Genomic DNA, 13,203 nt, shown 5'->3' with positions numbered 1-13,203 from the left:
ACACAGTAGAACCCAAAAGGGGGCTCTACAGGAAACCATAAAGCTCCATTTCATACTGCTAGCTTGAAATGTGTATATGTGTGTATAGATAAAATAAATTCTGAATATTTCTTTCAAAACTATATTGCTTGCCTGAACCTCTTCATATTCTCTTCTGTACATCTTAAAAATTGTATCAATGGCACTTTTTTTGGTATCACTATAAAACACTACAGTGATGGGTTGTGAATTTTTTGTTGTTCAATTGTGTCTTTGTGACCCCATTTGGGGTTCTGGCAAAGATACTAAAGTAGTTTGCCATATCCTTCTCCAATTCATTTTACAGATGACAAATTGAAGCAAAGTTAAGTGATTTGCCTAGGGTCACACAGCTAGTAAAGTGTCTGAGGTCAGATTCGAACTAGGGAAGGTTAAGTCTTCCTGATTTCAGACCTAGAACTCTATCTACTGTGCCATCTAGACTCCCTGAGCTGTTGGTAGCTAGCATTTTTATGTTTAAGGATTACAAAATGCTTTCGATGTATTTTCATTTGATCTTTGCAATAACTTTGTGAGGTAGGTGCTAATACCCCCATTTTACAGATAAGGAAACTGAGGCTTTGAGAAGTTGTGACTTGCCTAGTTTCACACTGCTAATAAGTATATGGGACAGGATCTGAACTCAGATCGTCCAGACTCCAGGTTCAACACTCTTCACAGAGCCACCTAGCTGCCCCTAGAGTGGTGACAGCAAAAATGTAAAGAAATATTTTGGAGGAATAGATTTTGTGATAAGATTGAATATAGAGGAAAAAAGAAGAGAACGCCTTTAAGATAACTCCAAGTTCTTGAGCTTCAGTGACTGGGAGAATATTGGTGGTATTCATGACAAAAGAGAACTGGAGTCAGTGATGGCAGTAGCCTATCCAGAAATGTCTGTAATAGGGAGTTCTGTCTGAGACATGCTAAATTTGAATTAACTTGCACACAAAGGTAGGCCAAGTCAAAATCAGTGAACAAATAAGATCTGGAACTTCCTGAGAGAGGGGCTGTTTTGGCCTCTTTCTACATCCCCAGCATTTAGCCCAATACCTAGAACACAGAGGTGCTTGATAAATGTTTAGTGATTGAATAAAAAAAGAACTGGGAAAAGTAGATGTCTTCATCAAAAACATCACTAAAAAAACCAGCACTACCCAGAATATAGTGCACCTGGACCCAAGAGTAGGAAGATAGCAGCTGCAATCAATAGCTGTCAGCAATCTCCCAATCACTCCCAATCTACACTGGAACTGCCTCCCCAGGTAGTGCATATAACCAGTGAGAAGGGCTGCCATTGTTGGCATTTGAAGACTTGTTTTCATCACACTACAGGGGCAGCCTTATATAATGATTATGGGATAGAGGAGATAGGTAGAACTTCACTGCAGGGGGCTCTATGGCTGCATCTATCTGTAAGGCATTCCTTGATGTCTTTTCCTGTTTTTGGATATGCTCCTTGGGACAATAGTCTTTTCCTGAAGTTTCTTGTGTGCCTGGGATCTTCAAGTTTTACAACCAGCAGAAGTTGTGAGTCCTTTGTAGCACCTTTTGAGTGATTCCCTGCCTCTTAAGGCATGCCTGCGTCAGAAATCATGGACCCTGGTAAAGGTGGAAATGAGAATTCCAAAGTCAATTCTTTTGTTACCACTGTCCATCTGTCTCCTTAGGAAAAAAGGAAATCCCTCCACCCTAGCAAGTGGAAACCTTGCAGTTGTGGGGCTGCTTGCTAATTCAGTTTCATTATGTGCTTGGGGGTGATCACAAACAAATAAGATATAAAATATAATGAGAAAAGTGCCTGGCAGATAAAAAAAAATTATTTGAGATTTGAAAGGAGGGGAAAAGTTAATTTATGACTCAGAAAAATCACTTCATAGAAGAGGTGGGGTGATCTGAGCCATGAGGGATGGGTAGGATTTTGAATAGCCTGAGATAAGAGGATGGTCATTCCAAGAATAGGAAATGGCATAATGGGCAAAGAAATAGAAAAGTGAAGGATGTATTCTGGGCACAGCAAGTAGTTTATTCTGGTTGCAGTGTAGGGTATGTGAAGGACAGTGACTTGTCACCCCCACTGCCCCATCTATAACCTAGAGACCACCAGTATATGCCAAATCTGACTGTAACCCTTCTATCCAATAGTAGTTGGAGGACTATGAGCAAAGAGGAACGGACGCATTCTTTGCCTTGGCCAAATCTCCTGGTGATTTTGTTTATTACAAGTAATCGTCAGTTTCTCGTGCGTGAAGGATGTATTCCTCTTTTATCTCAACAGTGGCAATGTGCTTTTAAGCAGAAATGCAATCCCACAGCCAGAGTGTGGTACCTGGCCAGATGAGTTCATACCAGAATTATGTGGGCAGATCAACATCAGAATGACTTCAGCGTTGTTCACTAAGCTAAGAGTAGCAAACTGGTGACACAGGATTGTGCATCACTGATTCCAATATTAAACTAGAGTCAACAATGATGAACAGAACATAAGCTCTGAGGTAAAATAGCCTTTATGGGTTAACAAGTGCTTGTACCAAAAATGTCACTTCCAGCTCAATGACTTATTTTGTTTACAGTAAAAGTCTGTATGTACCATGGCCAGATTTTCTCTGTAGCTATGTTCCTTCTCTAACCAAGATTTCAGATAGGCTCAAGGCTTTTCTCAATCCCTCCTTTCTCTAGCTCTGCTGTTCTAAAGTGAGTCAAAACATTCAAAAAGAAAAAAAATACCAATATAAATTAGAATACATGTGAACACACACACACACACTCTATAAACAGAGATTGTGAGTGACTACTTAAATATATTTAACATGATTCTGAACTAGCTGAAGTTGTGTATTAATTTCTACGCATTATTTTCTTGTACTTTTGTATTTTCCCATTGTGTATGATGGGAAACATTTATTAAATATTTAATATTTTAAGAAATACATATATTTGACACACAAATCATCACACAACACATATATAACATTGAACCAAGTACACAAAAAAGCAGCATGCCACAGTACAAAAAGTACTACTACACTAGAGAGCCAAACACATCATCTGTATTCTAGCGTGGGCTCTGCCAGTGACTCTTTGTATGCCTTGCTGGGTCATCAACATTCCTTATGTATAAGATGAGGGATCAGAGCTGGAAGGGACCTTAGAGGGTTGAGGCCTAGGTGATGCCTTCTACCTCTATGACTAGCTACAACTTTTAAAAATCCATTAACTAGCTAACTCCAAATCCTCTGCTCATATTCTTACCCTTTCAGAGTTTAATAGTAGATGATTCTAAAGGAGAAAAAAGTGAAGGCATTTGATAAACACAAAGAGAAGAAAATGAAAATATACAGTGAATATATGGTTCAAAGTTATTGGCTTACTTCATGGCCTTCTTACTGTGATGGAATCTCTGGTAGGAGATTTGTTCTTTGGTAAATAAATGATGAAGTGAAAGTCTTTGGTCAAAAAGGCAGGACCTAGAATCTAAGGAACCCAAGGTTCTGGGTGTGTCCAAATCCTATCTTCAGAAACAGGATTGGTTCTAGGGAGCCTACCTTTGGGGGAGAATCAGTGAAACCCCAGACTGATACTGTGGCTCAAAGGGACTCTCCTCCATGATGTCCCAGAAAATGAATCCCTAAACTCTTAAAGTCTGGCCTCCTGAAAGCCTTGCCCAGCCTGTCTGGAGCAGTTTGAGAATGTATTTTTAAATTACTACGCCACCTTGCATAGCCCGAAAGGGCCTTGAAGAAAGACTCAGGGCACTTGGTATACTCTGAAGTCTGAGGTAACTGAGAACGTCTCCCCTAAACTCTCAAATGAATCTCTCTGGCAGTCTCCAAAAGGGGTGCTGGCATGTCACCTTATTTCATGCTTTTCTTTCAGCTGTGATGGGTCAATGTCAGAGGGCCAATGCAAAGATGCACCTCAATCCCAGACATACTTGTAAATGTGACTTCAGATACGGATCAGTAACCAGGGCTTCAGAAACCACAATGAGCATGTCTGGCTGTTATATTATTCTTATTTTATTTTCCATTCTTAAAATTGAGCATTGAAAGTTGTCCACACATATAAATAACACTATGGTTTCTTATACACTTTCTGTTATCTGTCATGACTTAAAGTAGCCAATGGTGAAAAGAGGAAGAAAAAATCAAATTGTTGAAAGTTAAAGTTGGTTATTCTTGAGTGGTGGTTTACTGATCTCTTCCCCTAACTTCCTTTAGCCAAGGAAGCAAAGTGGAAAGACAATACGCACACGGATTAACATAGCATGCCCTTGTACACAGAGGGCACCAGAATGACTCAAGTATGGGGACTAACCTTTTGAAACAACAAGCAGCTTCTTTATTTATACAAGAGAAGAATACAGAAGAAAAGCATCATTTTCATTTTAGCCCTTCAGATGTTTAGGTTCCACCCGTGCTTATCCCTACTACTTCTACCCTGGCCCAAGCTGTTACTGTGCCCCCCCCCCCAAAGTGCTATGTTTATTATAAACCAGTGGCTGCAAAATTCCTGAAATGCATGCAACTTAAAATTTCTTTAAGCACACAGGGTCAAGTTCCCAAGTCCAAGTTAGGTTTTTATTTAGAACAGGTAGGTGGCTACGGTTCTGCTGGGTTACGCGATGTGTTTGTGCTTGTACTTGTGCTGGCGTCTGCTACCTCTTTGCTTTTGGGCAGCCGCACCTCTGTTTTAGAATCCCCTCTGACATGTTCATTCTTTGTGCTCTTCTTACTTTTATCTGCTGCTGCGGTATTAACTGCCACAGTTTCTTGCAGGGGCTTAACATTTTCTTGGGAGCTCAGCTGGAGTTCATAAACTTGAACTTGACCTGGGACATCTTCAGCTTTCTGTTCAAGTTTTTCCAAAATCTGCTGGACCTTTCTTACACCATCCCTCCTGGCCTGACGTACATCAGCACGTCCTTCAGGGTCCACTGAATCCAAGGCCAGAAGCTCTTTGGTCAAATATTCTTCAATCATCAAATATTTTTTGTCTGTCTTCTTTCCTTCAAATGAATTCACAGCCTGCTCAAGCCCTTGGACCTTCTCCAGAATTGCTTCCACTTTCATCACACCAGGATGTTTGGGGCTTGCTTCCACATCAGCTGGCTTTTGTGGTGCTAGTTCAGGAGAAGAAGGAATGGGGGAGGTTGGCTTCTCTTCTGCATCTACATTCTTGGAAGAGCTAGGGGCAGGAGGAGGGCAGGGAACGGGAGGAGGGCTGGGAACTGGAGCAGAAGGGACCTTCACTTCAACCTTCTCAGAAGGAGGTGGAGGCTTCTGGGAAACTGGTTTAGAATCAGCCTCCTTGTGAATAACTTGAATTGGGATGTAGCCTGAAGAGAGATCTGGTCCAGCAGGGCTTGACTTACTTTCTGGCTTGTTTTCAGGTTGAGGCACTGGAGATGACTCTTGGCGGACCCCTGGCTGCTGAAAAGAAGCATGAAGAAGACAAATATACTTTTAAAAACTGGAGGTTAGGTTCACTCAGAGTGACAATTTTTAGGAGATGTAGATACATGGATATTTTCAAAAACTGAAAATACCAGAAAATACATTTTAAGGACAAGCTTGGGCTATATAACACAAAGTGAAGTAGAGATTATGAATAATAGCTATCAAGTTAATTAGACCAATGTAGAGTGACAGTTACAGATTGGAAGGATTTCTTTTGGGGGGGGAGTAGAAATGAGGGGATGGTGACACTTTTTGTCTCTTTAGACTGTACTGATTTAGTTTAATAGTAATTACCACATCTTTCCTTTTGGTATATATAAGTTTCTGGTCAGAGTGTTTTCTTCTAAGATTCCATTTCTGAAAGGCTCTGTTACTTTTTGTTGTCACTTCTGACTGCTCAGGGGCTGTTTCTGCCTAGGACACTTTACTTTTTGAAAGGATAATCAGGATATTTAAGCCCTTAAGAACTGTGCTTTGGAGAAGGGGCGTGGGGGGTGGCGAAGAGTAAGAACCATGTTTCAAGACAGTTGTGGCAGAGACAATGAGATAAACTCTAATTACAGGCAGATAAGTGGCATAGTAAAACGTAAGGCTTAGAATTGGGAAGATCTGAGTTCAAACCCTGCCTTGATCGCCTCATATGTAAAATAAGAGGACTGGAATTTGATGGCCTCTAAGGTGGCTTCCAGCTCTAAAACCATGATTCTATGAATAAATGCCAAATGTCTACCTAGCATGACTGAAAAGAAAATGGGGGCGGCTAGGTGGCGGAGGACCTGAGTTCAAATCCGGCCTCAGACACTTGACACACTTACTGGCCATGTGACTTTGGGCAAGTCACTTAACCCCAACTACCCTCCAAAAAAAAAAGAAAAAGAAACAAAATGACAAGGATATTTAATCTTTCAAGAACTGTGCTTCAAAACAGGGTAAAGGAGAGGGAAGGAGGACTGAACTTCCAGACAGCTGGGCCAAAGACACAAGCATAAATAACTCTAGCCAGCTAAGTTGGCATAGTGGATAGTGGATCCACTGGACGTGGAGGTAGGAAGTTGTGAGGTTGAATTATGCCTCAGACATTTGCTAGCTGTGTGGTCTTAGGCAAGCTACTAAAACTCTCCCATACTCAAGTTTATTCAACTGTAAAATGGGGATAATAATAGCAACTACCTCATAAGGTTGTTTTGTTGCAAGGATCAAATGAGATAACAGACTATATGTGAAGTACTTTGCAAACCTTAAAGCTCTCTCTATAAATTTTAGCTATTATTATTCATTATCTTTGATATTCTTTAAATATTTTTTTTATTTTTTAATTTAAAAAAATGAAATTTTTTATTTTATCTTTAAATATTAAAGAATATCTATGATATTCTTTAAATATCATTATTACTATTCAATGTGTTTGCACTGACTTTCTGAGTGCACACAGGAAGACAAAACTTTAATGTGAGACATTGTACAAGTCCCACTGCTTCTTATGTCATCTGTTCATGAAACAGGGATGAAATAGTGCTCTAATTTCATCCATTTACCATATACTAACACAGAGATATGCCCTCTAGTCCTCAATGTGCTCAACTATAAAATAATGGGTTGGAACAGATCGCCTCTAAGACTCCTTCTTCCAACTGTAAAGCCAAGAATTCAGTCCAGCAGGGCTAAGTCAGGTTTGCACAGAAGCCTCCTCCAACTGTGCTCCCAAGCTGCACTGATCTCTCCCTGCCCTGAAGAAAGCACATGCAGTCTCTATCTCACACTACATTTTCTAATTGTTGTGGATAAGCCTGGTCTACATAAAGTACTAAGCACATGAGAGCAGCAAACAGGAGCATGCCTTTGACTTGTATAGAGTTGGTAACCTAGGACATGCTCAATAAATTACTTGTGGGTTGATAAAAGGATTGATTAAATCAGGTATAGTCAGCAATATGTCACAGTAAGAGGTGTAGAATCATGAAGTGCCTCTTATTTTTCTTTCCTTACATAGCATAAGCCAAGAAAAGGAGAGAGTAGATAGAATGCTGAATTTGGAGTCAAAAAGACCTGGGTTTTAAATTCACCTCAGATGCTTATTAGCTAGGTGACCCTAGCAATTCACTTAAACTCTGTCTGCCTCCAGTAAGATGGAGATGCCAGCAGTCACAGCATTTCAGTGTTGTTGGGAAGATCATATGAGATAATCTATTGAAAGGAATTTTGCAAACTCTTAAAATGCTCCATAAATGTGAGCTATTGCTAAGAAATATTAATATTCCACAGAAAACAGCATGGTTCTAGCACTTAGCTCCATGAAAGTGGAGACTGAATGCAAGTACTTCAGATGGCTTCTGTGTCATAATGACTCTCAAACCTTTATGATGATGGCAAAATATTCTCACATTGAGGTTACAAAGACCAGGGAGAAAAAAAAGTCTAAGGTTTTAAAAGGAAAATATGCAAAATATTATTTTTCTACAAATAATATTGTCATTCTGCTAATCCAAGGCATGCATAAGGAAGCTATCACCATTCTACAGACCACCATATGTTTTTCTGAGTAGCACAGCTGTTTTGAGCAAACCAGGACATGTCGTTTGTGTAAGAGGCACAAGAGGTAACTTCAAGGACTTCTGGGTTAGCAGAAATGCATGGCAGAGCTACAGCTAGTGTGATGGCAGTTCCAAGTGGCACTAGACTCACATTAGATAATAACAGTAATTATAGCTAACATTTATATGGCACTTTAAGATCTGCAAAACACTTTACATACCTTAATTTTACTTGCTACAACAACCCTGTAGGGTTGGTACTATCTCTAAAGCTCAGAGTAGTTACATGACTTGCCCAGGGTCACATAGCTAGCTAGTGGCTGGGGCAAGATTCAAACCCTTCCTCCTTTCAAATCCATTGTGGCAGCCACTAAGCTCCCTTGCTGCTTCAGTTTTCAGTAAGAATGCTATTTTACAGACAATCTAATCTTTCATATAAAAGCAATGATGACAAGGCATCGATCTCTTTACCAAATTCACCTGACTCCATGACATCATCTTAATCTTAGGTCCCAATGCAAATTATCACCAAGGGCAAACAAAAGCTTAACTAAACAATCAGAAAAAAATCATAGGAATGAGCAAGACCTAAGGGATCATCCAATGATTCTAATCCAAACCCCCCATTTTAGATTAGAACTAAAGCCCAGGAAAGGCAATGCCACAGAAAATAGCTGGGGAGTTCAGAATAGATGAAAAAGTGATTGAATTAATGGATAGGGCAGAGAAATCAATTCTTACAGGTACTCCATAAATTGCTTAGTACTTCTCTAAATTTTAGGGAAAGGGATGGGTTGTTTATGTTGTATGTGTGTGTGTGGGTTTGTTACTTTGAGGTGGGAGGATGTGGAAGTGATTAATCAGATCACTCCCCCCCCCGCCAATATTCCAATAACATTTTTAAAAATAGTGAGTGGCAGTTGCAGGAACCCAATTTTTTGATCCTTTGGTTCCATGCTTTCTGCATTTTACCATAGCTAATCCCCTAGGAACCTATGAAATTAGGACAGGTCTAGAAGCAGCCAGGTTGTAGCCAAGTACAAGCTGAAGTACAAGTTGTTACAAGGAATCCTGGTTCTCAGACTGCATTTCTGTCACGATGTATGGTTTGCAAAGTGATCTGAGCTTATTGGATCTTCACCAATAGCCCTGGAAGGTAGGTGCTATTACTATTCCCATTTCACAGATAAGGAAACAGCCTGAGAAAAGCTTAGTGATGCGCTCAGGATTTCACAGCTACCAAGTGTCTGAGGCCAGATTGGATCTTTGGGTCTTCCTGACTTCCAGTCCAGCACTTTACCACCAAACTGCCCCAATGTGATGGAATGGAAAGGGCACTGGATTTGAAATCATTGTAACTAGGTTCAAATCCAAATTTTCTGACCCAAATGGTTCAGAAGTAGTCCTGCCACTTGCTGTCCTGTCCAACTTAGGGAAAAAGTCATTGAACCTCTCTGGCCTTGATTCTGGCAACTCTATAAAATTAGAGGAGGGAGAAGATGATGGAATTTGGGGTTCTAAACTGAGAATCCTTTCTAATTCTAAATTCTAATTAATTGCTTCACATGAAATGCATCAACTGCATTACTTCCAGAAATGATGAAAGACCAACTGGGTGAAAATTATACTAACCCCAGATGGGGTTCTTCAAGATTAAAGAATTTTTGGTATTATGGGTAAAAGCAGCCGACAAAAGCTTTGGAATAGAAGTCTCCCTACCTGGGTGCTATCCATGACCATGTGTCCTCGGGCAGGAGATGAGGAAAGTACTGAAGTATTAGCTCTGCAAGGAGACCCTTCGCGGCTAGATGTGCCCCCGGCAACCACTCTGAAAGGGGACTGTGCATGGACAGCCTTGGGTTCTCGATCATCAGCATGGACTCTGTACGCTGGCTGCTGAGACTGGTATTCTGACCCTTGGGAAGCTGGATAGTGAGTCTTCTGTGCCTGATGGTAAGCTTGTGCTGGATGCCTGGGGAGATTCTGCTCATGGATCACAGGAATAGGGATATAGCCTCGGGGAAGCTGGTGGCTTCCTTTGGTGCTCCTGGAAGCTGATGGAGGCAGACCAGAGGAAGAGGAGGAGGAGGAAGAGTCTGAAGCAGCTGGAGACTGGGATCTCTGCAAGTCACAAAAGTAAAAAAGATGTTTCATTTGGATGACCTCTCATCCTATGCACTCACTACATTAAGCAAACGTGATGGGTTGGTTTCTTTTCTTTCTTTGTGTTGGTGCCAAGGAACTGAAAACAAAGTAGATGCCCATCGATTGGGGAACAGCTATACAAATTGTGGTCTATGAACGTAATGGAATATTACCAGGCTGTGTAAAACAATGAAAATAATGAATACAGAGAAGAATGGGAAGGCTCACATGAACTGATACAAAGTGAAGTAAGCAGAACCAGGAAAACAATTACACAATGACTACAACAACACAAATGGAAAGAAAACAAAACAATCAAAACTGAATGCTGTGAAAGTATAATGATCATCTTTGGCCCCAGGAAGACATATGAGAATGCACCTTCCTCTTTGAAAAGGTGAGGGGCTATGGGTGTAGAACACTGCATACAGTGCTGGAATTGGTAGATGTGTTGGTTAGTTTTGCTGAAATGTGTTTATATGGGTGAGGTTAAAAACAAATCAACAAAAATTTCACAAAGCGCAAATACATGTACCACTTATTATAAAAGAGAAGACTTCCCCTGATGTCCTACTTGAGGATTATTAATTTCCACGTGTAGGTAGTGCAAGCCAAAGAGATGCAGAACACAGAAGACATGAAAGCTATCTTCAGGGCAGACAGAAAATGAAAATTATTGTACAAGAGGCAGGTAATACTATCTGCATCTAATATGTCTAAGGTCTTGAGCCAGAGAACGGTTTCAGATTTGGTCTTCATACATTAATGCAGCGAATCTAACTTTCAGAACAACAGGACTTCAGAGCAGGCAGAGACCTTAAAAAATATCTGGTTCAGCCCCCCATGTCACAGATGAGGAAACAGACATGGAGAGGTCAGTGATTTGCTTGAGATTATAGCTGGCACAAAGCCAAGAATAAAACCCAACTGTCCAGACTCCCAAGCCACTTGTAGTTTTACTTTCCCACAATACTTCCTTGCATAGGATCATAATGCTAGAAAATTGGAAAGGGACTTTATGAGCAGTCATCTAACCTAACCTCATTTTACAGTTGGAGAAATTAAGGCCCAGAGGTGTGAAATTACTTACCAAAAATCACCCTGGCAGCACAAGGCAGAGGTAGTATCTGAATGATCTACTATGCCAGGTTACAATTTAGACTTAGGGTCTCAAAAATACTGCCTTAATGCAGCTGTCTCCAGCAGCAACTTGTTTTGGTTTTACTTTACAAGTATATTAGAGATATTCAATCTTAACTTGCTTCAAACTTAGCTATTTTGTTTCTGAAATCAGAAGAAAAATTAATTGCCCATGAGAACCACTGGTTGGTTTTTTGGGAGAAGGGGACATTGGTAAAGTAGAAAGAGAATCAGGTTTGGGGATCAAAAGAAACCTAGGTTGAAATTCTGCCTATAAGCTTATTCTTACTATTTATGTGTCCACATAGCTCTTTTGTAAGTCATATAATCTAAGACTCAGTTTCCTCATCTGTAAAATGAGGATAATATCTAGAATGCTTACTTCACAAGGTTCTTGTGAGAATTAAATATAGCATTTTAACGCACTATGTAAGTATCAGTTACTATATCATTTGATGAAACAGCCTCAAGGCATTATTAAAACAGTGTGCTAATACACATTTTCAGGGAAATGTCTATTGTGGGGACTTTGGATAATTGTTGGAAAATATCTTTTGTAAAAACAGTATGTGCTGGGCAAGAAAAAAGTAAGCTTTTACTGAGTGTCTTGGTGACTGATGAGGACATCCAAATAATCCATTATATGTAAAAAGTCAGAAATGCCTAGGAAAACCTCATTATATGCCTATGAGTGATTGAATGAACCAAAGCAGCCCCAAAGATCACTGAATGGTGGCTAGGCCACTTTCCTATAAGACACACCCAATTACCTCAAGTCCTTGAGAGGCTGGAGCTGCTGCAGCTGCTGTTGCCTTTCCACACTGTTTGTCTGTCTGAGCAGAGTCAGATGAGCTTTTGAGGAGGGATTCTGATGGGGAAAAGGACCTTAAAGGTGACTGAGATCTCAGAGGGGTTGTTTTTGCTTTCACTCGCTGCATCCCAGGCTGATGGTAGGAGTAGAATGGGTGCTGCTGCCGGTTTTCAGAGCCTTCGTGGATAACCGGAATAGGTATGTACCCAGCACGAAGCTGAGGATATACTGGGGTGCCCTCCCTAGCAGGAGGGAGCTTGGGACTCTCCTCAGATGGGCCGTTGAATGATGATTGACTTTCCTAAAACAAAAAGAACCAGAGACAAAGAAAAGGAGGATGAAAATGAATGAGAGGAAAACAAACTATAGGAAGCATGCAGCTATTCAAGTCTTCAGAACCAAAGAGAACTTCTTGACACCCCATGTACAATGTGGGAATTTTTTGGACAATCAACTTTCAGTGACCATTAAAAATGTTTTAAAAGTCCATGGCACTCCTATCCCATCTAACTGACTCCTGGGGTGGGAGTCACAATCATCTTTGCTCCTCTGCTGTTTCCAAATTATTCTCTCAATAGTCATTCCTCTTTTGAGGGGACTTTCCGTCTTTATCTCCCAAATCCTCTACACCTTGTAACTGTTTGATAAATGTTTGCTGGATGTTTAAAAAAAAATCACAATAAAAACAACCACCTCTGTAAAATTATTCTCTCGTCTCTTCAAAACTCCTTTTTTCCCTATAGAGGCTGCTGTTTGGCTAAATGTTAAAGAATCATAACAACAAAGAGAAAACAGCATGAGTTTTTGGTTGGCAAATCTAACAAAGAATAAGGCTAATGTCCACACCAGCCAGTCAAGGCTACTTTGGTTGATAAAATGGCAAAAGAACACATCAAGCAGACAGGTATTTGTGTACCTTGCTGAGTCATCTGAGACCCAGCAGAGAGACTTGATCAGGGACGAAAGAAATTTAAAAATGCCAAATTATATAACTAGATCATTGCAAAATAATTGATACGTTTAGAGCTGAAGTGAATAATCTGGGGGCATCAAGTCCAACCAATGAGTAAAATGAAGCACACAAAGTTTAAATAACTTC

The 13,203-nt window shown here is 40.3% G+C and overlaps 1 protein-coding gene across 2 annotated transcripts in view; it reads right to left on the bottom strand.

Moving 5' to 3' along the window:
• Nucleotides 1-2,509: 2,509 nt before the first annotated feature.
• The window catches only part of BAG3 (BAG cochaperone 3), a 35,086-nt gene continuing 24,392 nt past the window's right edge, over nt 2,510-13,203 (bottom strand). The window contains exons 2-4 of one of the 2 annotated variants that reach the window (XM_069099090.1): nt 12,064-12,405; nt 9,728-10,129; nt 2,510-5,447 (exon numbers count right to left, since the gene is read on the bottom strand). In XM_069099090.1, coding sequence (XP_068955191.1) covers nt 4,620-5,447; nt 9,728-10,129; nt 12,064-12,405 — 1,572 coding nt within the window. In that variant the 3' untranslated portion in view covers nt 2,510-4,619. Of the gene's footprint in view, nt 5,451-9,727; nt 10,130-12,063; nt 12,406-13,203 lie in introns of both variants that reach the window. The other variant, XM_069099089.1, reaches the window with a different exon arrangement.

This window comes from Petaurus breviceps, unplaced genomic scaffold, assembly GCF_028583685.1.
Source record: "Petaurus breviceps papuanus isolate PSGF00001 unplaced genomic scaffold, PetGlider_PUasm1.0 37, whole genome shotgun sequence".
NCBI classification, from domain to species: domain Eukaryota; kingdom Metazoa; phylum Chordata; class Mammalia; order Diprotodontia; family Petauridae; genus Petaurus; species Petaurus breviceps.
The sequence above is the reverse complement of the archived record's forward strand: the minus strand, read 5'-3'. Positions and strand labels throughout refer to the sequence as shown.